Source organism: Magallana gigas, chromosome 1 (genome assembly GCF_963853765.1).
Source record: "Magallana gigas chromosome 1, xbMagGiga1.1, whole genome shotgun sequence".
NCBI classification, from domain to species: Eukaryota; Metazoa; Mollusca; class Bivalvia; order Ostreida; family Ostreidae; genus Magallana; species Magallana gigas.
In genome coordinates, this window is record NC_088853.1 from 851,373 (window position 1) to 879,147 (window position 27,775).

General features: G+C 34.6%; 2 protein-coding genes across 6 annotated transcripts in view; one reads left to right on the forward strand and one right to left on the reverse strand.

The window, feature by feature from the left end:
* The window catches only part of LOC117687382 (uncharacterized), a 56,941-nt gene that overhangs the window by 26,006 nt on the left and 3,160 nt on the right, over window positions 1-27,775 (forward strand). For 3 of the 5 annotated variants that reach the window (XM_066076105.1, XM_066076109.1, XM_066076115.1), the window contains 5 exons: window positions 21,137-21,195; window positions 22,678-22,736; window positions 25,103-26,819; window positions 27,299-27,374; window positions 27,570-27,652. In XM_066076105.1, coding sequence (XP_065932177.1) covers window positions 25,127-26,819; window positions 27,299-27,374; window positions 27,570-27,573 — 1,773 coding nt within the window. In that variant the 5' untranslated portion in view covers window positions 21,137-21,195; window positions 22,678-22,736; window positions 25,103-25,126 and the 3' untranslated portion in view covers window positions 27,574-27,652. Of the gene's footprint in view, window positions 1-16,783; window positions 16,898-21,136; window positions 21,196-22,677; window positions 22,737-25,102; window positions 26,820-27,298; window positions 27,375-27,569; window positions 27,653-27,775 lie in introns of those variants that run through there. The other 2 variants (XM_066076113.1, XM_066076107.1) reach the window with 2 other exon arrangements.
* LOC136273670 (uncharacterized) lies at window positions 342-1,112 on the reverse strand. The gene has a single exon (XM_066078705.1). It carries the CDS (start codon window positions 1,110-1,112, stop codon window positions 342-344), a length of 771 nt encoding a protein of 256 aa, XP_065934777.1.

The following is a 27,775-nucleotide window of genomic DNA, read 5'->3' on the forward strand; positions in this document are numbered from 1 at the left end:
AGCATGGAAAGCGGGTTGTAAACTACCGCTGTATCTAGAACTGTTGTAATATTTACATACACATATCTGGATGTATAAAGTGCATGCAATGCATGAAAGAACAAAATAACATCCAACTATAATATGTAGATGGTGAAGACGGTGTGACAATAACAGTAATGTGAAGATAAAACTAAACGTGAACATACTTTGCGTGAAACACGGGGCATCCTTAAAGTTGGTAGAAACACTGCACTGATGTTTTTAAACGAAAACGAAAGTAAGGAAACGTTGAAACGACCACGATTCAAGCGTCTGTAAAACTCGGGCACGTGTGAGTGTTTATAATCACAACGAAGGATCTATCCCTCTTCGTGGTTGCTGTCCGCGTTATCCTCATGGAAGCACTCCAGATCCTCCAAGGAGTTAATGATGACCTTCTTACCTCTTGGACCGCTGAGTTTAACGTAAATGCGTCCATCGTAGGTCCAGGTACTGTCGATCTTCTTCTTCTTTACAAGGTCTCGAGTTTTCCCATAGAGTTCGGAACGCCTGGTAGTGAGGGCTTCATTTATGAATATGCGGCCAGTTTGCTTTGAAGGGTTGTTGTTGTATGATTTCAGGTTTTTTTTATTGCCGTACACTTTGGCCCTATCTCTGTAGCTGGTGAATTTGACTATGATGTCGCGTGTTTTCCTGCGAGGGTCATATTTCCCTACCCTGTGGGACCTGGAGATATCCTTAACTGATATTTTCTCTGTGTTTTCTTTAAGAACAAGATTGTTGAATACATTAAGTGCAAGGGTGTCAGTGTTTTCGTTTTTCTCTTCAGGTATGCCTGTTATTTTGAGACAGTTTCTTCTAGAATATTGTTCCATTTCGTCAATTCGTAAATAAAGATCACTGAGTTCATTGCGTAATTGTGTTACCTCTGTAACAAAAACTCCAGCTAGAGCGTTTTTGAAATTTTCCTTATTTAGAATAAGGCTAATGGCTTGTTTGAATTCGTTTTCATCTGAAGAAATTGAGTCTAGCAGGTCATTGAGTTTACTAAGATCAGAGGACATGTTGAAGCTGCTGTTCTGTCTTTGTCTCTTTAGTGGATTTACATCAGCAGCATTGCCAGATGCCATTACGAAGTATATATACGATGTATAACACAATGAAGACTCAATGAGCACAAAATAATATAGTGTAAATGTACAAACGGGCAGTGAGTAGGTGTTCACAATGGCGGCATTGGTGTCTTCGATCGAAGTAGTATCAAATAGATTATATTCACAGAACAACTCAAATAACTAATTTGTGTGCCCGATATGTTTCTTTGACTTACATATTTTCACTGACCAGTTTTTTTCTTGAAGATCTGTCGTAAATCACTCATAGAAAATACTTTTTATCGGAGCCCCACGAAGACCGTCCTGTTTACATTCTGACGTCACAATCGCGATTACCAATGTTCTGCAGTAATTTACTGTAGTTCAAAACTGTCTGAAAAATAAAAGCGAGATTTTAAAATCCGCGGGTTGCCTCTTGCGATTTTACGCCGAAATTAATTCCACGCGTTTAAATAGGAATCTACAGTAAATCGCTGTATAGCGGGGTGTGACCCGATTTTCGATCATTGGGCGATTTCATTCATCTTAAAAGGGGTACATAATTCGCCTGTCTTACTAAATGTACATTTAAACAAGTACTAGTCAAGTGTTTATGTTAACTCGATAGATTTCTTCTAAAACATTAGATCCAAAGTATAATATACGTAGCTGATACAAAACAAATATCAAAAAATCATTTGAGACCCTCCCTATGCCAATGGATGAGTTCATTCAAACTGTCAGCCGTTACGTGAATGGTAAAACGGGACTTAGCGCCATAATATGTGTCATTCAAAGTTTCTTTCGCGGCGATTAATGTACAAGTCTAAATTGGGATCAGAGCAAACCGTACCTATCAGCCAAGGCTTTTCTGTTCACTCCGCTACCCTTAAATGGGAGCGGAGTGAACCAAAAACCCTTGGCTAGCGAATATGGCCGTAGAGTAAAGACTGGAGTTTCAAGATAAAAACGCTCCGTGTGAACACATCACAGGCACGTAGCATCAGGATGGGGAGGGGGGAGGGAACAGACACTTAATTTTAAATATCAAAAATGGAATATCATAGATTTGCCCCCCTTTCACTTTTGCCGCAGCATGTAATAAATAAAACTGAAAATAGTGAATTTTAATAAAAATGAATTGAAGTTAATGGTTTTGAGAATTCATCCTCTTTTAAGTTGCTTGTCAAAATATTTTAGAAGAAGCTGTCCCCACACACTTTCAAAACAATATTACATGCTTGAATAATTCTTTCTTCTTCCCTCCTTCGAATTTCCATCTTAATATGACAAATACAATTTAAAAATTGACTGTTTTATCTTTACATGAAATTATTTGATACATGTACATTCGTAAAATAATTTTCATTTAATGGAATATTTTAGTTTCAAATGATATACATGTAAATGCACATGATGGAAGACAACCCTGAAATTTCTTTTTAAATCTGCACTTTCCGTTTATGAATTTACGATCAGCAGTTAAATTGAAATTTATTTCCTATAAGATAAAATTAATCAACTAATTGATGCATGCTTTCAATGAACAACTTTATTCAGTCAGACAAGCTTTTTAAAAAGCTATTACTAGTTGATTTTAAAGTATATAGGGATTTTAAAGTATATAGGGTAGACATATTTAAATAGATATCGTTCGTCATTTATAAAATAGCTTGGAAGCGCTTATGTTTAACACATGTATTTCAGCGTTTATTATAATGGCGAAATCCTTCTGATTATAATATACTTTAATCTACATTAATATTTACATGTAACCCATACCACCTTACATAATTACGCAGCACAGTTAAGGTAGCTCGCGGGTTTACCTGCTTGTGAGAAAACCTACCTTGAAAATTTGTCCACGTGATCCATAGGTTTTATGGTTTTATTTCTAAAATTTATATAAGATTCGTCTGCGCGGTAATAATGTTATCCTGTTTCAAATACAGTGTCATTGATAAAATCAAGCAACGCCATTTCAATGAAATATATAGTAAAATGCACATTTTAACCGAGAAACGCATTACAAAACTATGCTCCAAACTTTTAAACGATTCAGACGAAATTAATCATACTCAACACAAAAACAGAGGAGATAATTATGAATCAATTCATAAAAAATATCACTATGTGTTCTCGGCCAATTTTTGGCAAAAAAACTTTAAAGATTTAAAAGATTTCTCAAAACCTTATATTTTCATTACGACGTTAGCCTGACGTCATCATTTCCTTACTTCGTAGAACACCAAAATTGAAATGCATTTATTGAGACTAGCTGTTTAACACATTTTAGAACATGTTAATGCTTATTAGATATTATTGTGAATGTTATTTAAAATTGCAATTAATGTAAGGCTGTAAAGATACAGAAAATTGCCATTTTTGTTTTTATGAAACTCTGAGTCAATCAATGCAAAAATAAAATGCCAGGCAACTACTGACATTATAAGTAAGTAATCGAATAAAACAGTTATCTCAAGCCAAAAGAAATTTAAGAATTTGATCGGTAGTACAATGTACAGATTACGGAAGTTATAATTGTAAAAAAAAATGCGAAGTTAATGCATACATTCTATTTTAAAACATGACTTTAAATGGAAGAGTTCTAACGCACACTCATTCTGTATCTTTATAGAACAAAATGTGACAATGTATGTGACATCTTTAAATTTTCAGAACTTGATATTATAAATCTTTATATAAACAGTCATAAACCGCATATAAGCTTTTTAGAATATTTTTTTATACTTCTAAATATCTCATTTGTCATTTTAAAATAAAATTATGAGTTTACTATGACGGTCAACTCTTTACGTCGATTCCTATTGTGACGTCAGCAAACCCGCGAGCTACGTTAAGGCTGTCAATAAACTCCGTTCAGACAAAAAGTACAGGAAATGTGCATTATGACATCATAGTATATTACAAACCTCGAAAGTACTTATTAATCTATTTATTAGTAAAATTAACTTATACTAATCTTTTAATTAAAAACAACAAATGCTATTTCTTACAATTTTGATGTCCGTTATATCGTACACACTGAAAAATAAGCGAGATGTCGTTCTCGCTGTACTACAAAATATGACGTCATATGCTTCAAAATGACGCATTAAGTTAGATCATTGAAGGCTATCGTGCAGTTTTATAGCGAAGAAAAATAAATGTCATACATTAACGGAAAAGTATAAATGAATATTTTGTTTAAAATTATTATTGGTAGAATGCTACCTATATAGTCTTATTTTCATTTTGTTAAAAGTATGCATCGTATAAAGAAGCCAACTCGGTTTTGTATTAAATATCGTATATCTAAAATCTGAGTACCTAAATAAATCACTTAATTGCAAGGGCATACACTTACCTGATCCCGACAAACTTTTACATGTGAATTTGAAATATGCTATGTAACTTAAAAACTTCTACGATCCTTGTAAAATCTTACAAATTAATTATTTTTTAATGAAACTAACCCTGTGACCTTCAAAATTATTCAACATATGCATCATAAATTACGGTTTCTACTAACAAATATTCTTATCTTAAAAAGTTCGCACCGTTTTTCAAAATCTACGATATAACATCAAGTTATTTCATAATTCAGTTGTGAATTTTGACATGATTATGCCCTTGCAATATTGAATTTTTTAAATGACCTCAAAACCACAAATACATCTGCTTGTACCATGCGACTGCCATATCACGTGACCACTATGAACATAAAATATTGTACTGTTATATATATATTTTAGAAATATATTGCATTTGAGTGACTGTTATTGATTTTAAAAAGGACATGCCAGTTTAACTAAAGTATACGTGTTTTCATCACAGAAATTTGCTCATATTTTTATTGACTGCCTTAACTGTACTGCGTATATTTTCTCACGGTCCTGGAAGTCCTACAGTGAAAAAGGGTCGAACCCCCCCCCCCCCCCTTTGACCGCGCTCTAGATTCGCGCATGATTTATTTTTCATCAAAACGTTGGGATGCACGTTTCCGCACCTTCCGCACACTGGACGCTGACATGAAGTGAAGCTGACCTTCCTCCGTCTTCACTGCGGTTGAAAAGAATCTACATTAAATCGTCTTCATCATCTGTAAATTCTGAATCTATGGAAACTCGCTATTTAAAATGATGTAGTCGTTCAGGATCTGACTAGGATTCTCCAACCAAATATTACGGAGCACTCTCTTCCGTACATGACTTATACTGGGCCAAGCCTGAAATTATTCCATTGTTGTTGAACACAGCCTCAAAAAACTTCCAACAAGCAAACACGCACTTTAGCTTTCAGATTTCTTATAGTCTTTGCATGAGTTTGGTATGCATCAGCACCGAAAGTCTGATTCCAACTGACCATAATTTACAATTCGAAATTATACATAAAGCAATTAATGAATAACACAATCAAGGTTTAAATAACATATTATGCAGAAATGTAATGAAATCATTTATCAAACAACAATTGAGTATAAATCATGACATTTCATATACCAACAGGATTAATAACAGAGTTTCAATAAGCGCAGAAGTCATTTAAAAGATTAACTGTCCATCTCTGACTGCCTCAGGTGGGATAAAGGCTGCGCGAAATTTAGAACGTTTTTAAAACAAATGTCGAAATATGGCAAAAAATTTTGTATCAAAAAACACAAAATCAGAAAAAATAAATTTACACAATAATTAAAAATAGTCCGAATGATTGAATTTCAAACCGTGACATGTTTATCATTTAAAAATTTAATCAATTTCTGTGTTGATGTTAAATAGTTATAACTATTCCTTTTTTAACTATTTAGAGTTACTAAAACAATTGGCCTTGCATATCTGACAATAACTTATTCAATGCTAAATAAATTAAAATTACATCTGTTGTGTAAGATAAAAGAGTGTGTTCTTGAAACAATATATGTAAACAAAATAAATACTGTAGTTATTATCCAGATTGAATGATGAACGTACAAAGGATCAATGAACATGTGTGTGATAAAGTAGAAGCACATGAAGCGAGTGTTATTAGACTTCCGCGGATCGCATGCATGTCAATTTTTCCGGGATCTTCACGGCCATATGCGGGATATGGATTATATAATTGTGTACGCAGAGCTCCGTGGCCATGTTCGCTTAAAATATTTGCAGTTTAATAACTTATTTTATTTAAACAATATATAACTATTTAACAACTTTGAAAATATACAAAGAGCCCCCTTTTCAATGACACATGTCACAATGTCATACACGTATTTACTGAAATATCCACCGTTTTTAATTATGAAGCTGAAGCAGATTAATTTCATCATTTAAAGTTTTCATCATTTTTTGTGTTCGTGTTTTGTGTGCATTTTTTTTTTTTACAATTATTTAGATTTACTTACCCACCATTAATTTTTTGTCTGGCAATGCTTATGATTGAAAATATAAACATTTATATGTTATAGAACTTCTGTGTGAACCCATATATGAGAGACGCAAATCTTGTGTATGAGATAACCGCTGACCACTAGGTAGTCCAGCCGCGACCAAAGTGACCGATTTTCTCGGCCGCGAGCTAGGGATCAGTTACGTAATGGTACAGAGATCAAAAACCAGGTTAATGCTTGCAGAACTTAATAAGACTGACATATAGCCGTCACGCAAAAACTTGAAGAAAATAATGTATGCTGTTATGAAACTTTTTCGAATGAATTAAACCATCCCGAATTCAATAATACATTTTCTGTGGTGAATTTATGTCCATTGTACACAATGGCTGAGGTCATTTTAACGCGATTTAAATGAGATTAAAATTTTTGAAGAATTTAAAATTCATCCAATCAATTCAAGAAAGATGACATCAGACGCAGAATTGTAAGCGCAACTTAGATATCATGTTTGAAAATGAGTTCGAGGTCATTTTAACGCGATTTAAATGAGATAAAAATATAAAATTCATCGAATCAATTCGAGGAAGATGTCATCAGACGCAGAATTGTAAGTGTAACTTACATATAATGTTTTGAAATTAGCCTGAGGTCATTTTAACACGATTTACTCAAATTTAAATTTTTCCAAAAATTTTAAAATCATCCAATCATTTCGAAAAAGATGTCATTAGACGCGAAATTGTAAGCAAAACTTAGATATCATTTTTTTAAAATTAGTCTGATGTCATTTAAACACGATTTATTTAAATTTAAAATTTTCAAAAAAATTAAAGATCATCCAATCAATTCGAGAAAGATGTCATTAGACGCGGAATTGTAAGCGCAACTTAGATGTTATGTTTGAAAATTAGTTTGAGATCATTTTAACGCGATTTAAATGAAATTAAAAATTTTGAAAAAGTTAAAATTCATCTATTCAATTCGAGAAAGATGTCATTAGACGCAGAATTCTAAGCACAACCTAAATATTATAATTTAAAACTAGTCTCAGCTCATTTTAACACGATTTAATCGATTTTAAAATTTTCCAAAAATTTAAAATTTATCCAATCAATTTGAGAAAGATGTCATTAGATGCAGAATTGTAAGCTAAACTGCGGTATCATGTTTTAAAATCAGTCTGATGTCATTTTAACGCAATTTAAATGAGTTTAAAATTTTTGAAAATTTAAAATTTATCCAATCAATTCGAGAAAGATGTCATCAGATGCAGAATTGTAAGCGCAACTAAGGTATCATGTTTTAAAATTAGTCTGAGGTCATTTTAATGCGATTTAAATGAGTTTAAAAATTTTGAAAAATTAAAAATTCATCCAATCAATTCGAGAAAGATGTCATCAGATGCAGAATTGTAAGTGAAACTTAGATATCATGTACTAAAGTTGGTCTAATGTCATTTTAACACAATTTAAATGACTTTAAATTTTTTGAAAAATTTAAATTTCATCTGTCCTATTCGAAAAAGATGTCATTTGACGCAGAATTGTAAGTGCAATTTAGATATCATGTTTTAAAATTAGTCTCAGGAAGTTTTAACACGATTTAATTAAATTAAAATTTTCAAAAAATTCAAATTCCATCCCATCAATTTGAAAAAGATTTCATTAGACGCAGGATTGTGTGTGCAACTTAGATATTATGTTTTAAAACAGGTCTGAGGTCATTATAACACATTTATTATGAATTTTAAAATTTAGTGTCCCTACTTGGAATTTCCAGACAATGATTTTTCTCGTAATGCTAGTCTATCATGTCCTCTATCATTCCTGAAAATTTCAGCTTTCTATCTTTTTTTGCTTTAAAATACATGTGTGGACAATGAAAACCCATCGAAAGTGTGTTATATATCTTGACCCCGGCTAGCTTCCGCATTCGGAATTTCCGAACCGAAATTTACCATGTGCGGCTAGATTTGTATATTTTCTACCAATCTGTAAAATTTCAGCTTTCCATCTTTACTCATTTTTGAGGAAATGCGTGGACAAAAAATTTCGTCGAAAACGGGTCCTATATATTGACCCTGGCTAGCTTCCGTACTCGGAATTTCCAGACAATGATTTTCCTCGTGAGGCTAGACGTTCATGTCATCTATCATTTCGAACAATTTCAACTTTCTATCATTGCTTGCTCTTGAGGAGATGCGTGGACAAGGAGTTTTCGTCTAAAACGTGTCCTATATTTTGACCCCAGTTAGCTTCCGTACTCGGAATTTCCGGACAATCATTTTCCTCGTGAGGCTAGACATTCATGTCCTCTATCATTCCTGAAAATTTCAGCTTTCTATCATTGCTCGTTTTTGAGGAGATACCTGGACAAGAACTTTTTTAAAAATTACAAAATGGCGGATAAGTCCGAACCGGAAGTGATTTTTACAAAATAAAAAAATGTGTATAAGCTTTAGATGATAATAGATACATGCTGAAAATTTGACAAAAATCGGACCACGCATCTCCGAGAAATCTTCTGCACAAAAATTGTAAAGAAAAAAAAAGTGAAAAAGAAACATTACAATAATAGAAGGGTCTTCCGCTGAAGACGGAAGACCCTAATTATTTTGGTGAAATACGGTTATGTATAATTTTAAATATGTCTCCAAACAAATATCTAGACCTTTCAAGCAGACGATTTTTATATTTGTAGATTTTTAATTTTAGAATGACAGTAAATCTCTTATTCAGTAAAAATGACTTTGAGCCTAGGTTTAGGGTAATTCTATTAGTCAAAATTCATCTTTACAAAAGATAATCTATAATTGTAAATACTTCGAGAGGGTGGGGTATATTTCTCGTGTCACAAAAACGACTGAGTACATTGCGTGCAAATGCAGGCGCCTTTCTTTTATATAATTTGACTTTTAAACAAGTTAACTTGATCTCGATCTTAACACTAGTTGTCATGAGAATATTTAATCTTTTATAATTAAGTAGTTCAACATTGTGTATGAATTTTACGTCCCGGTTCATTGATTTTAAAGATTTTTAGTTATTTTCGCAAGGAACCCGACAACAAACTGATAAGAGACAAAGTCCTAAAAATAAATACAATTTTACGTGTGATAATAATTGAATGGCATTAAATGGTTATTTGAAAAAAAAGGCCTTTATTTATTTTAAAGGTGATAAATGATATAAGCACATGTAGATGACTATTTAAACAATTTTAAAATGCTTTCTCTGGTGATTCATGCTGAATGTGAAGGTCGCTATATTGCAGAAAAAATGCATATTTTTTTCTGAATTGTCTACGGAGATTTTGTATTGCAGCAAGCCCGGATGATAACGTTGAAAAATTGCGCGATGTATTCCGAGTGTATTCCGAATGAAAAAAAAAATGTAAACATTCCCCATTATAAATCTCCGTAAGGAATCTGTTTTCGTTCCTGTGTATTTTTCCGAGTGAAAGATGATAATGTGTCAATGAAATTATCTTGGAAAATATCCCTTTCAACTATTCCAATTGCACTTCTTTCACAGGTAAGTGTATTTTTATTAATAATCGTCTAAACGTGTTGCATAAATATCTTGGGACAGACTATAATACGTTAGCTAAAAGAAACGGCCAAAACGTCTCCAGTGAGACTTTGTGTCTGACATCATCATGATTATTTCGTGCAGTCCTTGATTTCTCTTAGGTCGCTGTAGGTTTTGACCAATCCATAAACGGTGTATATATATATTTAAGTCCTGTCAGTTTCAGTCGATGAAAGGTTAGACCAATCGATAAACGGGGCGCGTAATTTTCAGTCTGACTGCTTCTATATAGCTATGAAATAACTATACGTTTCCGTAAGAAATAGAAGGAATTATACTCGGAGGATGGAAATATGAAAATGAATGTTCAGGAGATTGTGACGCATTTCAAACATAAGCATAACATATAAAGCCTGTATGTTGGTAAAAGATTGACTAAAGTCAGTACAAGTAGCATTTTCAAAACCATGATGTTTTACCTGTGAAACACAATAAGATGGTATCATGCAAGAATTCTACTCTGACAAATTGTTTGGATCACCATGTCACATAAAAAAACACGACTCACATTTTTTGTTCATATTTTTTCCACTGTATTCGGCATATTACTTGTATGACAAATAACTTTATTTTGAGATTTGTATTTAGAAAATAGCAGTAAATATAGTAATTAAGTGATAAGTGATATGACTTTTTCTGTGCTGTAAATTACAGTTGTTTGGGTGACAGAAGAATTTGTTATACCCCAGTAAAACAGTTACTATATAACTCTATACGAAAAAAGTCCAACATTTTGACTGTTGGACTGGAACTGTTAAATTGGAACTGTTAAAATTGACTGTTAAAAAAGACTGTTGACCGGTGACGTCACATTCCGCGAAAACGTGTTATTGATTAGAAGGGGTATAACATAACAGTTGTTGACTGTGTCTCGGGCAACAGTTGATCTGTCGGGCCGGCTCAAAAACTGTTGCCCGCGGCCTTCGGCCTTGGGCAACAGTTTGCGAACCGGTCTGACAGATCAACTGTTGCCCTCGACCCCAGTCAACAACTGTATAATACGAGCACGCACATGTAATTATGACGTCACTTACGTAAAATGACGTCAATTTAAATCGTTTCGTGTGTCAATCATTATTCTAACCTGATTGCCAGTGCGAACTATTTCATTTTTAAAGTACATGTAGTTGATCTTTATTTCATTTATCCAATACTGCTATGAGCAAGAGCATAAACAGAGCATACATGTAACATGGAATTATTTCTATCTCAAATTTCATTTTTTTTTTAATATTACATGTAGGACATATGTACATATAATATTTTGTTCTTGTTAATTTATACCAAAAACACTCCACACATAATCCACAAAAATTGCAATATATAATATTTTAAATGTGCAAAAATTTCATTACTGTTATTTTTAAAACCATAAAATATGTATTAAATATCTTATGTTTAAATCGGCCCAAAATCGGCCCCGTGGCACTCTACGCAACTGTGTGATCGGCCCAAAATCGGCCCTGTGGCACAGAAGTGGTTAAGAAGCGCGAGGTGGGGGGATGGGGTAAATTAAAGACATACACATGTAGAAAGTGTGTTAATGTATGCCGGTAATGTGGTATCATCTTGTGTAACTGTTTAAATTAAAGACATACACATGTAGCATGCGCGGATCCAGAAATTTTTTCCAGGGGGGGGGGGGGGTCCGAAGGATAATTGTGTTTGCCAGGGGGGGTCCGAGGCATATTTTCGCGATAATTTCACTATGTAAATTTAATAAATTTTCATTTTCCAGGGGGGGTCGGGACCCCCCGACCCCCCCTCTAGATCCGCGCATGTGTAGAAAGTGTGATAATGAATGCCGGTAATGTGGTATTATCTTATGGAAATGTTTAAATTAAAGACATACACATGTAGAAAGTGTGTTAATGCATGCCGGTAATGTGGTATCATCTTGTGTAAATGTTTAAATTAAAGACATACACATGTAGAAAGTGTGTTAATGTATGCCGGTAATGTGGTATTATCTTGTGTAACTGTTTAAATTAAAGACATACACATGTAGAAAGTGTGATAATGTATGCCGGTAATGTGGTATTATCTTATGGAAATGTTTAAATTAAAGACATACACATGTAGAAAGTGTGATAATGTATGCCGGTAATGTGGTATTATCTTATGGAAATGTTTAAATTAAAGACATTCACATGTAGAGAGTGTGTTAATGTATGCCGGTAATGTGGTACATGTAATTGGGCTCAATCATGGAAAACCCAGTGTAGATTATATATATATATATACATCCTAACAATACATATAAATAAGAAAAAGTATATGTTTACTTGCTAGTTGTTTGTTATAACCTCTCAGAAATGGGTATCCCCTTGAAAACTTTTGTGAAAAACATGAAATTTGCAAATTGTCTGGATTTTTTTCTAAATTAATTCCTTAATGGTTGGTAAATTTAAAAAAATGCATGTAAAAATCGAGTATTAACATTTGTTTAAACCATATCACATCAATATTTTGCGCAATTTGTAAGTTTTTTTTTTGTTTTTTGTTATAAGTATCTCTGTGTTGTGTGGGCCTATTTAAAGAGGTTGATACTCCGAGTTATCTCCCTTCTAACACAGATTGAAGTGTATATAAAGACCTTTTCGTGAATAATTTACAACAAGAATATACAAAGAAATGATGATCAGATACATCAAGGAACTCTACGATATATTACTTAGCATTGTTTCTGAAAGTGGACGGGGCATGTGCAGATCCAAAAAATATCCCCGGGAGGGGGGGGGGGGTCCTGCGGATATTTGAGTTAGCCGGGGGGGGGGGGGGTTGAGACATAATTCTGGCAATTTCTTTAGTTAATTTAAAGAAATTTGAATTTTGCAAGGGTTGGAGGGGGTTTGTACCCCTGACCCCCTCTAGATTAGCGCATGGGGGAGTGGCATACTTAACCATAATTTTAGAAAAATCAACTATCATATCTATTTCCAAGGTGGAAGTGAAGGACATGTCTTGGTAAGCGCTGGCACGATAAGGGTCCTCCAAAGCTCAAAGTCAGGATTTGACCTGGATCTTTAAATGATGGCGTGGTTGAAGTACACCGATCATTGTTTCAAAAATATCAATAAATATATGCACTTTATTCTACATGAAATGCAATGCACCAATATTTTATTTACTAAATCAAGAAATAACGTATTGTCAGGGACACCTACACTTACATGCAGCAGGGTACAACTGTTTAAACACTTAATGTCCATTTTACTCTTTAAAAAATTCCTCATGTAATACATTTTATGCGCGGGTCTACAGGTGGAGTGGTTGCGTATCTTTCCCCTGAAAAGAAACCTTATTAAATAAGTAAAGCAAAGCTACCCCCACCCCCCAAAAAGGCATTGGATCCCCCATCCGCTAAACAAAATACCCCCTCCCACATTTGTTCGCTTTTTGGACATACGTACGGTTTATTTATCATCATATCTATCGTAATTAAATAATTTACCTTTAATTTTAGTGACTTTTACCAGGTGTGGTAGTCCACCTTAATGACTTTGTTTCTTTGTTGTGAACGGCTTTCTCCCCGTCAAAAACGAGCGCGGCCTTCGCTAAATTTCTCTCCTGAAACAGTTCTTCAAATTCAGCCAACTTTTGGGACTTCGCCCCTCGTGTTTGAATTCAAATGCTGGTCCGGTCTCTGCCACATGCGCAGCACTGCTCACCGTGGTGGGGTTTTTGCAAGTTTCTGAGTAAGCCCCGTTATGTTTTTATGATTAAACAACTCTGTTTTTCTATCGCTTTCTTTATAGTAAGGAAGGAAAATAATGAAACTGTCTCATCGTTCGATAGTCCTATATCACTGCATTCCATTCTATCTGCTATTTTACCTCATTTAAAACACATACAACTAACGAGCAAGCTTAGAGTGCCACGCCACCGCATTGTTCTACTATTTTTATTACGTGATCACGTGACTCGAAACCTATTCGAGTTCATGTATGTATGAAAACTCATCATGCTCATGATCTCAAATACAGTTGAACGAATGGCAGAGCTTTATCGCCGTGTTTTAATGATAAAACATGCGAGGTGAAAGGTTGTGAATAATGCGTGGTGGGTGGATATGTGTAGAGGGACTGATTATCATGACAACACATTTAACTGAGAGAGAGAGAGAGAGAGAGAGAGAGAGAGAGAGAGAGAGAGAGAGAGAGAGGGGGGGGGGGGTAAGTTATGCTGAAGAGGTTGATAATTTGAGTTATCTCCCTTATAACACCAAGTTATGACATATCCTGTAAATAATTTACAACAATTTTTTTTTTCGAAATATCAAGACCATTAAGAATAATAAGAACCGATTTTGAAAGTTAACAAAAAGCAATCTTACTTGGAAATATAGAAAGTAATCAAGAATTAGCAGTACGTAATACAAACGCATGTTAGAGGGCATTAGATGTGAACTTAAATGATATTTCATCTTTTTTTTATTTACAAGAAACAAATTTCGATGATACTGAAGTCAATGTGTATGTGCGTTTGTTCCAATGTACAATGTACAGCAATAAAAAAAAATCTTAGAATCGCGAAATTTATTAAAACTTCAGATTACCGCATGCATCTGCATGCACTCTATAACCGACTATTATTTAATTTTTTTTTAAATATATAATCACTTGGCCGATATTTGTATTCATTGTTCATTGTTCATTGAGAGAGAGAGAGAGAGAGAGAGAGAGAGAGAGAGTCTGTAATTCTCTCTCTCTCTCTCTCTCTCTCTCTCTCTCTCTCTCTCTCTCTCTCTCTCTAACCCGGGTAATTTACAGTTTATACAAATTAAGCTTGTTTATGTAAACTAATGATAGTACTTTAATTAATTAAAACACGCATGGTAAAAGCTAAAAATTATGAGAGAGAGAGAAAGAGAGAGAGAGAGAGAATTTCATCAGTTATAGATGCAGACACATCTCCATGCTCGCAGATGATAAAGGGCATAATATACATGTAAATAATGTTTTATATTTTGTTCAGAAATAATTGATCTGGATACACGTACAGTTTGTCTACATGTCAGGACTTTTTACATGAATTTCCGTGCTCTGTTTTCCTCTAGAGACGTAAGAATTCCCTCCACCAGCTTTTGGAGCATACTGCAAATAGTACTCATGCAGCGGAAATTATGTGTTTTATTAGAAGATTAAATTAAAAATGCTCCCCAGTTTCGAACCCCCATACTTCACATTTGTATTAAGAGTCAGGGTTGATCTTGTACATGTGTTCTCTCTCTCTCTCTCTCTCTCTCTCTCTCTCTCTCTCTCTCTCTCTCTCTCTCTTGCTTACGCATGCATTGTTGATAAGTAAGAAATACCACATAAGTGTGGGGGAGGGCAGGCCCCATCCACCCCCCTCCCCTAATCCACCCCCGATCCTGAAGCCTGCAAACATTTCTTTGTTTTGAAGTTTCCTAATTATAGGAAGTAAAGGACGTGTCTTGCGCTGACGATTTTTAAACGATGGCGTGGTTTTAGTTTAAAAAAACCCAACTTATTAAAGCAGTGTAGTAAAGCTACCAAAAATAGACCTCATACCCCCCCCCCCCCTAGCTTCCTCTGGGAGAAGGGTGGGGGGCAAACAAAATAACACACCTTAGGTTAAAAGTTGAAATATATATATATCTTGGTGATTGCTGCTTATATATGTTTAATGTATATTAATAGCTTTGTTATAATTTATATGTTTAATGTATATTAATAGCTTTGTTATGATTTATATGTTTAATGTATATTAATAGCTTTGTTATAATTTATATGTTTAATGTATATTAATAGCTTTGTTATGATTTATATGTTTAATGTATATTAATAGCTTTGTTATAATTTATATGTTTAATGTATATTAATAGCTTTGTTATAATTTATATGTTTAATGTATATTAATAGCTTTGTTATGATTTATATGTTTAATGTATATTAATAGCTTTGTTATGATTTATATGTTTAATGTATATTAATAGCTTTGTTATGATTTATATGTTTAATGTATATTAATAGCTTTGTTATGATTTATATGTTTAATGTATGCTGTTTCTTAAATAGATTGTGTCTATAATGCGAATAACATTTCTAGCTGTAATTCATAAAAAAACCAGTATGTCATTCGATTTTTACCGTATATATTTTGCTTTCATTGATTATTTTATTTTGTGCAAAAGTGCGTGTACCGAATGTCCTTGACATGTTGTTATGTGCTTGTGTTCAGTTCAACAGGTGCGATGAATTTGCTGCTGAAATAAACACGATTTCCGGTGTCTGTCAGAATCAGATATTCTGTTATAAAACAAACACACTTCATCGTGACGGGACTAGATAGCAGGATTGCCGTCCAAAAGATAATTCTAAAATTTTATTTCACAAACGCATAATGAAATTTAACATGAATTAATAAAACAAAGCACATACAGTGAAACTGACCAGTAAATTTACTTGAATTGTTCTGGCAAACATTTCTGCAAAATATGTAGAAATACAGGATTGCTTTAGAAGTCATCTGTGGTCTCAAATCCATTTTTACCCCCCCCCCCCCCCCCAGATCCATCCACCCACCCCTTACTTAAAAAATGTTTACTTCGAGTACATATACGTTAAGTAGTATAAAGATGAAATAAAGTAATAATGAAAACTAAGTTGACCGATGAATACATTTAAAACTAAATATTCGAACAGCTTTTTTCTATTTTTGAAAACCGGTAAATTCATTATCTGGGACCGAAACCATTTGGGGTCGAAATTGCTATAGGTGGCGAAACGTCTAAGCATCGCTGTGACGTATGTCGAACAGACGATAGACAGATTTGGGAAGAGGAAAGGAAAGTTTATTTCTATCCGTTTAGATAATTGTTCCCCGTGAAACAAAAGGTTTGTCATATCATATATTCTACAATGTAGTCTACTTCTTCCATATATCATGCCAGTGATAATCTATGTGAGATAAAACGTGATATTTTTAAAAATCAACTTGAAATAAAATGGCTGACCCGGAAACAAACCTTCGAAATCGTGTCATTCATTTATATGTAAAGTTTTGAAGAAAAAAACTGTTGTAACTTAGTTCAGGTAAGGGAGGAGGGGGTAAGTTGTTTCAATCCAACAGCTGTATGTACCAGTGACAAGACAAGTCGTTTGTTCAGACACAGAACCCCCAACCCCCCCCCCCCCCCTTTTAAAAAAATGTTTAGAGTATATATACGTTTAATAAGTAATATACAGATGAAATTAATTAATAATGAAAACTAAGTTGACCGATTAATACATTAAAAACTAAATATTAGGTTTTATGTGGGGGGGGGGGGGGGGGTGGCATTTGTCTAAAAAAGTAATTAACATTTAGTTTTTCTGTTGAAAGGCCAAAAGTTTATGAGAATACATTTATCAATGTCTTAATCGCTTACCAGAATTTGAAAAAAAAATATAGAAAAAAGTTATTGCCACTTAAACATTTGTTACATGTAAGAATATCTATACTACATTTTGTCTAACTAAAAAATGCCTGCACCAGAGTAACTGCTTACACTTTCAGTCTTCACGACAAATTTTTTTCAGCACATGCCCTTCGGGCATGTAGACCCATCATTTTAACATGCCCAACTCAAAATTCTTATATTTACTAGTACATGTATGGTGCAACCAAAATAAATAAATAAAGGTTTTATATTTAATTGTATTAGGGACAATGATTCAGGGCTCGACATTAACGCTTGTCCGCTTGTCCGATACTGTCCGCTTGTCCGATACCAGTTAAAAAATTTACGGACAACTGAATGTTGCTGGCCACTTGTCCGACTGGACAAGTGTATTTTTATGTAAAGAAGTCTCCAACATTTAAAAAAGAAAAGAAAGTTTAGTGATAAGTTTATCCGTAGTCTCGTTATAAGTTTATCGATTAGTTATTTTGAATTTCGATCCCGACATCAAATTGCAATGCAATTGAGTTACTCTTGATCGGGATTGAAGTTCACTAATTTCAAACTGAACTGTAAATATGTGGATCTTAGTTCTTACAAAGTACCAAACACACATTTTTTTTTTTTTTATACATACACATGTTATGAAAAAAGATAAGAAGAAAAGGTAGCAAAGATAAAGGATTATGGAAAGAAATGTAATTTATTTTAGGTTTCATTCATCATTGAAACACTATGATGACTTTCCATGTTCAGTTTAAAAAACAGCTTAGAGATCAATATAGCAGTTACATCTATTTTTAAATTTGGTGCTAAATTTAAAATGTCTTTTAATTTGCCATGACAAATCTACAGCTGACAGATCACGTTTAATGATATATGGAAAAAATACATTTAGGAAAGACACCTTAAGTTTCCATTTAAAAATTCAGGTTATTAATTATAGTTAGAATAATCAATAAATGACTTTTTTTTTAGTAATACAGGACTGTAATTTTCAAGTTGACAATATTTAATCTTTAATATTGAAAATTTTTTGGACAAGTGAAGTTGAAGTTCTGACAAGTAAATGTCTTGGTCACTTGTCCGAATGGACAAGCAGGAAAAAAAGTTAATGTAGAGCCCTGTGATTCAAATTCTTTCCAGCCCCCTCTCAATTTCAAGCTCTGTCATCTCCATGGACGAGTTCATTATCCGGGTTAAACCACGGTAGTAAGGAAAATTAACTGTGTTCGAATGCACATTGGTCTATGTCTGGTTAAAAAAATGAGTAGATGTTAATTGTACTTATAATTTTACTGTTCATGAAAAAGGACGGACAATACCTTGTAAACACATTAAATCTGACATGTGTGCGCGCTAAAATTTAACACATTGCATGCTGTGCTAATTAAAAAAAGCAATTTTTGGAGGTTTTGCTTTCTGCCGCCATTTTTAAACTACCTGACCAAAGACAGACCAGAGACTCTCCGTTGGTTGGACCACCGTTTCATTTTAGTCCGACTAAAGTGAGTTCGATATCCTTTTAGTCGAACTACGGCGACCGTGGTTTGTAATCGAACTTGCTCCATATCGCTTTATTCACTTTCTGTTATTTAGCAAACGTATATATACAATAGGTTTAACTAAACACTTCAATGATTACGATTGACGTTTATTTGACAAGTTGTACTGAGAATGTAGACTGCACAAAGCAAGTTACGCGAATACCTTGGGTACGATGGAAGAAATGGCAAGTAAAACACATAGTACATTGACAGAAAATTTACACATGCCCTCCGGGCATGTAATTTGGCAATTTTTACATGCCCGCCTGCAAATTTACTAGGCCCCGGGCATCGGACTCCCGGGTTATTTCGAAGACTGCACTTTTGGTTTTTAACAAGTGTAATATGATGTCCATAAACTATAATTGAATTTCACCTGATAAGTAATTATTGTAGAATTAATTAAAACCTACTTTCATTTTCAATATTTTAAAACCAGCCTAAAATAGCAAAAATGAGAGTATGGTGGTGGACATGTTTTGGGGGATCCAAGTCAGTGGGAGTTTGTATCAAAATATATACTAGCAATGAAATGATATTGAATGATTATGTAAAGGGTGAATATATTTACTGGGAATTGACTTAGAGTATACATAGAAGGTGATACTTGATATTTATAGTTGCAAATATGTTTCCTTCTATGAACCTTTGAATAGCGAAAACGTTCAATAATGTGTGAACTTTTTCTGATCATGACATCACAATGATAAAGGCACGTGCTTATCGTTTCACAGTTGCATTACTAGCATACACTAGCGTCTTTTAATTTCATACATTTTAATACAGGAAAGATTGGTAGCAAACCTTTTACATTAATTTGTAAACAATGAACAGATTGTGTTCTACGTCTATATGAATAAATCATGTGTGCGTAAAATAGGGAGGTTGAAAGGGGACTGGGCGATGAATGTTCATAAAAAAAATGTTTTGTTTTTCCTAGACCGTTTTCCTATACTACAAATAATACACATCAATAGTGATCATTAATAGAATGGTGAACATGGTAGGATGTTTTAATAAACTAAATTAATTAATTTAATACTTTAATGTATTTGAATATATAATACTGAGAAGGAGGGGGCGGGGTCCTTGAAACAAATAATCGACATCATTTTATTTTGATAAGAGAAAATTTGTAGGATTACAAAATTAAATGAATTGACCTACTATGTGCTTTAATAAAAAATCATATATTTATGCATACATATAATATTCTTTAGATTGACTTGTGAACCTAAACATTATTTTTGTTCAGTCGATTACTTGAGTAACAGAAAGGCATAAACCAGCGTTTTATTCAGAGCACTTTATACATTGTATGCATGTATGTAAACCAAACCGAAAGAGATGGTGTGATGTCTAAATAATTCATTTTCTTGGTTTTCAATACAAAAGAGTTCTACATCATGTCAGCCTCCTGTAAATAGAATTTCTCTAACTTCAAACGTGCATTATAGCTTGATTATGTAGTTTATTTTCAAAACAGCATGACCACGTGTGATAATTTAAAACACTTTATTAATATAAATAAAATGTGTTTTTGACTTTCCTTCCGCTTTAAGTATTGTACCTTGATATTTCAAATACTTGGATATCTCAAAGTTTTTAAACAGTCCCATCTAGTTCGAGATAACGAAGTTTGACTGTATTTTATACGAACTCTTTTAAAAACGGGCTAAAATACAGACGTTATCAGTTTCAGAGAGCAGTGATACGGAATCGGAAAACCACAGTGTGGTGATCCGGAAACTCAGATCAAACTGTGAAATTGACAGTATAATTGATGGGTATATAATATGTATATATCATCCATTTTAGTTTAGATTTTTCATCCCTGCTCCTGTAAATATCCAGCCATGCAGTTGGGTTTTTATTTCAATTTTAAAGAAAAGGTTAAGAAAACAATTAAGAAAAACATCAGACACAAGAAATACAAAAATGAACCAAAAAATAATTTTTTTAAATATTAAGCATTGTATCATATAAATGATTATATATTGTTAAATCTAGCGCTTGTGTGGGATATCATCGAATACTAGAATGTAACAGTTAATAGTCCATGGTCTCTTTACAGGTTCCCTGTGTCTGACTGTGTCTGATAGGTTATACCAGTCTGTAGTATGTAACAGTTGATGGTCTCTTTACAGGTTCCCAGGCTGTGTTTGACTGTGCTGTGTACTGCGAGATCAAAGAGAGAATATATGTGGTATAGTATTCATGTAATATCACCATGTTCATGTAGCTATACTATGTATTTTTAGGTCACCTGAGTCACTCAGGAGACCCATTGCTATCTCACGTTTGTCGTCGTGTGTCATTCATAGACATTTTAGTATACATCTTTTAAATGGGTATGAGGGCAGTAGTCATTGTGTTAGTCCTGGGGTAAGAACTGTTGCCCGAGACCATAGGCCGAGGTCAACATCAATTTCTTACCCAGGAACTGACAATATAACTATTGTCCACATTCCCATTTGATGATTGATGTGTTAGATGAGGAGAAACATATCCTTGTGGTAATTTCAGGGCTGGGGTATTGCCCAATTATCTGCCTGTGGGACAGTCAAAAATCAACCAGGGTTAAGGGAATAGCAAAGCATGGGACATAAGCCAGTAATTAACATGTATACATTGGTGGGTTCCCATTTTGCACACATTTGAGGATTTAGGTGTGAATTGTATTTTGATAGCAATTATAGTCTGTTCTTTACATGGGGCAATAACACAACTGCATTTTATCCATGTTTTATAACCACATTATAAAAAGTTACATTCTGTATTTCATAGGTGAATTGTAAATAAGAACATACTGAAGATATGTGTCACATTTGAAAAACAGTGTTTCAATAGAATCAGACAGAAGGCAAATCCTGTGTCGGCCCTCATTTCTATAACTAAGTTATGGTGATGTGTGTGTGGAGAGAGAGAGAGAGAGAGAGAGAGAGAGAGAGAGAGAGAGAGAGAGAGAGAGAGAGAATTAACATAGATTGAATGTACATGTTTGAGAGTAAGCAGTAATTAATATAGTAAATGTAGATTTTTACGAGTTTGAGAAAAGGTTAATAAAGCAACTAAGAAAAAAATCAGACACTATGTCTACATTAATAAACCAAAAAATATGGATCAACATATAATTATACCCCCGCTCCAAAGGAGAGGGGTATACTGTTTTACCCTTGTGTATCTGTCCGTCTGTCTGTCTGTCCGTCCGTAACAAAAATTTCTGTCACATTTATCTCAGCAACAATTTATCGCAGATGCTTGAAATTTTTACACAGTGATTGTTAAGGCATGCCATATCACGGGATATATTTTTGTACCAATCGAACGTCAACTTCCTGTTAAATGACGACTTTGCTTATTTTTTAACCAAAATTTTCAAACAAATTTTCCTCAAAGATTTTTTAACAGCTATTAATCGCAAATGCTTGAAATTTTAACACACTATTTGTTTAGGCATGCCATGTTATGGGATATATTTCTGTACCAATCGGATGCCAGCTTTCTGTTAAATGTCGACTTTGCTTATTTTGCATATTTACATCAGAGCGGGGGTATCACTAGTGAGCATTGACTCACAGATATCTTGTGAAGCATTGTATCATATAAATGTATGTAATATTAAATCCCGCAATTGCGCGGGATATCATCAAGTACTAGAATGTAACAGTTGATGGTCTCTTTACAGGTTCCCAGGTTGTTTCTGGCTGTGCTGTTGACTGAAAGATCAAAGGGAGAATATATGTGGTATAGTATTCATGTAATATCACCATGTTCATGTAGCTATACTATGTATTTTTAGGTCACCTGAGTCTCTCAGGAGACCCATTGCTATCTCACGTTTGTCGTCGTGTGTCATTTGTAGACATTTTAGTATACATCTTTTAAATGGGTATGAGGGCAGTAGTCATTGTGTTAGTCCTGGGGTAAGAACTGTTACTCGAGAGCATAGGCCGAGGTCAACATCAACTCCTTACCCAGGCACTGACAATATTACTATTGTCCACATTCCCATTTGATGATTGATGTGTTAGAAGAGGAGAAACACATCCTTGTGGTAATATCAGGGCTCATTTATCTAGGGGGGCAGTCAAAAATCAACCAGGGTTAAGGGAATAGCAAAGCATGGGACATAAGCCAGTAATTAACATGTATACACTGGTGGGATCCCATTTTGCACAAATTTGAGGATTAGGTGTGAATTGTATTTTGATAGCAATTAAAGAAAGTAATAATGAGAGAGCAAGAGAGAGATTACATGTCTAATGTTTAACAGAGTAAGTAAGTCAGAGAAAAGAGAGAGAGAGAGAGATATTACATGTAAGATGTACATGTTTACATGTATAAGAGCAAGTATCTGAGAGAGAGAGAGAGAGAGAGAGAGAGAGAGAGAGAAAGAGAGAGAGAGGAGAGAGAGAGCAAACAGACATGTTATACAGAACAATAAATATTAAATGATAGATATGGAACAACAAGAGTAAGGGAGTAAGAGACAAAGTTTAGTTGAGTTCATCTGAAAGAGAGAGAGATAGATAGAGAGAAGAGAGGGATGATATAAAACAAGATTACATGTTAGAAAAGAGAGAGGGGGTTTGGTAGTGAAAGTGATGGATAGAGAGAACAGATAGAAAGCAAGAGAACAGATTTATTAGGAAATTATGTGGGACAGAGGCTTGGTGAAAAAATGAGAGATAAGAAGTACATGTTTAGCTGTAAAATCATGAGATAGTGAAAGAAAGTAATAATAAAAGAAAGAAATTGATTACATGTCTGAGAGAAATAGAATGATTCATATGTTTAACAGAGAAGAGAGAGAGAGAGAGAAGAAGAAAGAGGAGAGAGAGAGAGATTACATGTCTGAGAAAAATAGTTAGATGCACATGTTTACATACTAAGTCTGTGAGTAAGAAACAGAGACTACATGTCTGAGAGAATAAGATGCACATGTTTACATGTATAAGAGTAAGTCACAAGAGAGAGAGAGAGAGAGAGAGAGAGAGAGAGAGAGAGAGAGAGAGAGAGAGAGACTACAGGTCTGAGAGAATAAGATGCACATGTTTACATGTATAAGAGTAAGTCACAAGAGAGAGAGAGAGAGAGAGAGAGAGAGAGAGAGAGAGAGAGAGAGAGAGAGAGAGAGAGAGAGAGAGAGAGAGACTACAGGTCTGAGAGAATAAGATGCACATGTTTACATGTATAGGAGTAAGGAGAGAGAGAGAGAGAGAGAGAGAGAGAGAGAGAGAGAGAGAGAGAGAGATTACATGTCTAAGAGAAATAGAAAGATGCATAGTAACTCAGAGAGAAAAAGAGAGAGAGAGAAATAACAATAGTAAGATGCACATGTTTATAAGAGTAGGTCAGAGAGAGAGAGAGAGATTACATCTTTGAGAGTAAGATATATTTAGTACATGTACATGTTTAATGGAGTTTGTCTGAAAGAGAGAAATGGATAGAAAGAGAGAGCAAAAATACATGTTTAGAAGAGAAATCTGAGGAGACAGAGAAAAAGCATGTGTTTGAAAAAAAATCAGAGAGAGAGGAGGAATGAGATAGAGAGAGAGAAAGAGAGAGAGAGAGAGAGAAAGAGTGCATGTTTATTATTGAAATTGTGAGAAACAGATTGAGAGAAAGAAATAGCAGGAGTACATGTTAGGTAAATTGAGACACTCTGTAAATACCCGGTAATTGAATTGAACTAAATTGAGACGTGTACTCTACATCTTATTTTGTTTTCTTCTCTGACTTTCTTTGATAGATAATCATATAGTACACTTTCTCAATTATGTACACATCCAAGAGAGAGAAACAGAGATAAAGAAATGTAGGGATAAAGAGAGAGAGAGAGAGAGAGAGAGAGAAATGTAGGGAGAGAGAGAGAGAGAGAGAGAGAGAGAGAGAGAGAGAGAGAACCTCTTTCTCACTCAGCAATCTTGTGTTGTATTTTTCTACTGGTTGAGTGTCTCTATAATCAGAACCAGAATAATAGACCATCAATTATCTTAGTGGGGAAAATATTATTATTTCTTCAAAAACCCAAATATATTTCTTTTAAAATTTGATATTGAATCTATAAAACAATAATAATTCTAAAACTCTTTATTTTCATTCAACAGGTTGTGACCCAGACCGCCCACATCATGGACACAGCAAGCTCCCAATACATCACAGCAAGCTCCCCATACGGAGTAAATCAGTGTTCTAAGTGTCCGGGGGACACAGCGTACTATTGTGTATCGTGTCCATGCGATCTGTGTCCCCAGTGTAAAGAGAACCATGTAAAAGATCTCCAAACAATAGACCATGATGTTGTGTCACACCGTGATAAAATCAACTTCATCCCAACACAAGAGATCTGTGTGAGACATCCTAGCCATGTTTATACAAAGTACTGTGAACCTTGTCAAGTTCCTGTCTGTAATAATTGCCAAACACATAGAAAACACACTCAGATAGATGTTAAAACAGCCTATAAAACAAAGCGACAACAACACAGAGGAACCATTCACACCATCAGAAGTGAGGCTCTCTTTTACAGACCTGTTCTCCTGACAGAAATCAAAGCTGATGTCAAAACCTGTCACACAGAATTCTCCCCCCTTCAATCAGAGATGTTAACAAAGGCCCAGAGACTGAAGGATCTCATTGACTATGTGGTATATGATCTATTGAACAATGTGTTATGTTACTTTGATTTCAAACACAGATGTAAAAAACAAAAGATAAAAATGATCAGACATATTGTCAGACTAAGGAGATATGAACACAGATATGTACAGCCAGCATTCACATTCAGTGCACTACAATTCCTCTCCTTCACAAAGACAGCCCTCCCCCAGATACATCTTACACTCCACACCAGCCAGCTCTCCATGACTGAGTCACTCAACAAGGAGGATGTGATGGAGTCACTGAGTGCAATCCAAATCACAGAGAGAGGAAACCGACGCGTAGGAAACCAGTGTCTGCTGAAACTGACGTCTGGTGCTGAGCTCCATCAATCTCTCACAGTGACAGGTGTTGATCATTGTTATCACATTTCCTGTGTGACATCAGACCGGGTCTGGGTCAGTGATCATAGAAACAATCTCATGTTGGCAGACACAACAGGTGTCCCTCTACATCGTGTGGAGAATTCAGATAGTTATTTATATGGATTACACACAGTGAACAGTGAGAGTGAACTGATTTATATAGATAGGAATTATAACATCAACAAACTGTCAAAGGATATGAAAACAACCACCCCATTTATAGAGAGAACAGACTCTACATGGAGACCACGGTGTGTGTACTGGTCCCCGTCCACTGGGGATCTACTGGTCGGGATGTATAACGATGATACAAAGACAGGCAAGGTAACAGGCAAGGTAACCCGGTACAACCAGAGTGGACAACTCACACAAACCATACAGTACAACAACACAGGACGGGGACTGTATAGTATACCTCACTATATAACAGAGAACAACAATGAGGATGTCGTGGTGTCTGACTATACAGACTTTGTGTCTGGTGCTGTAGTGGTGACAGAGCGTGGAGGAAGACATCGTTTCTCCTACACAGGACATCCATCAGGATCAGGACTATATCCACGTGGAATCTGTACTGACGCGCTGTCACACATCCTGGTGTGTGATGGTACAACCCACACAGTACAGATGATAAATAAGGACGGTCGGTTCCTGTCACATCTACTGACAAAATCACAAGTGATGGGTGTACCATGGAGCCTGAGTTATGATGTCAACACTCACCGTCTCTGGGTCGGATCACTGGACAACAACAAGGTGTGTGTCTACAGGTATATCACCAGACAGGACGCTCTGACAGGTAAGTCTGAGTCATTATCATTCACATTAATTAGATATAGATAACTAAGACACACAGTCCGTGTTAATTATCAGTCAATAAGATACATGTAAGACATGTTTATCTGTGTGATTGTTTGTCAATATAAACAACTCATTGTTACAGGGTTAGCTGTATCTACCAGTCATTGGGATTCAGTGTTTATCTAACATAAACAGAAATTAGATACATTATTTTATTAATTAAATGTACAGTTACATGTCATTGTATTTAGTGAATAGAAATAGCAGGTTGCTGTATTTAATTATGAAATATATAGAGTGACACATGTATTTGTAATTGGTTATGTTGTGACATGTTAATTGACTTAATTTAATTAATTAGGTAAATATTAAAGCAAGTATCATGGTAATCAGGTTAAAGTTTTAATTTGTAGATGTAGCTCTATCATTACATATACTGTATGTATTAATTAACAGCTAATTAATGCGTTGTTGTAGATGAACACACACCCCGTCCTGATGGAGACACCCGATACACGACACCTCATCACAACAACTCATCAACTAAACGAAAGTAAAACTCACTGACGCATGTATTTGTAATCAGTTGTTTTGTTACATGTTAATTGACTTAATTTAATTAATTAAACAAATAATAAAGCAAGTGACAGGGTAATCAGTTTAAAGTTTTAATTTGTAGATGTAGCTCTATCATTACATATAATGTATGGAATGGATTAATTAACAGCTAATTAATGACATGTTGTAGATGAACACAGACCCCGTCCTGATGAGGACATCATGTCCAGCTCAACACCAGCCGTATAATGGAGATAGCTGGGATATTGACAGGTTGTAAATGTTTCTGTACAAATCTAGTCTGCTCTCAAAACCACACATGTTGTTTGTCACTTTGTTCAACATCTGCAGCTGAAATTGAGCTGTGTATAATTCACATGGACTGTAATACTGACT

Bases quoted from the DNA above. Each gene is read 5' to 3' on its own strand.
- LOC136273670 (XM_066078705.1), bottom strand. From the start codon at position 1,112: ATGGCATCTGGCAATGCTGCTGATGTAAATCCACTAAAGAGACAAAGA.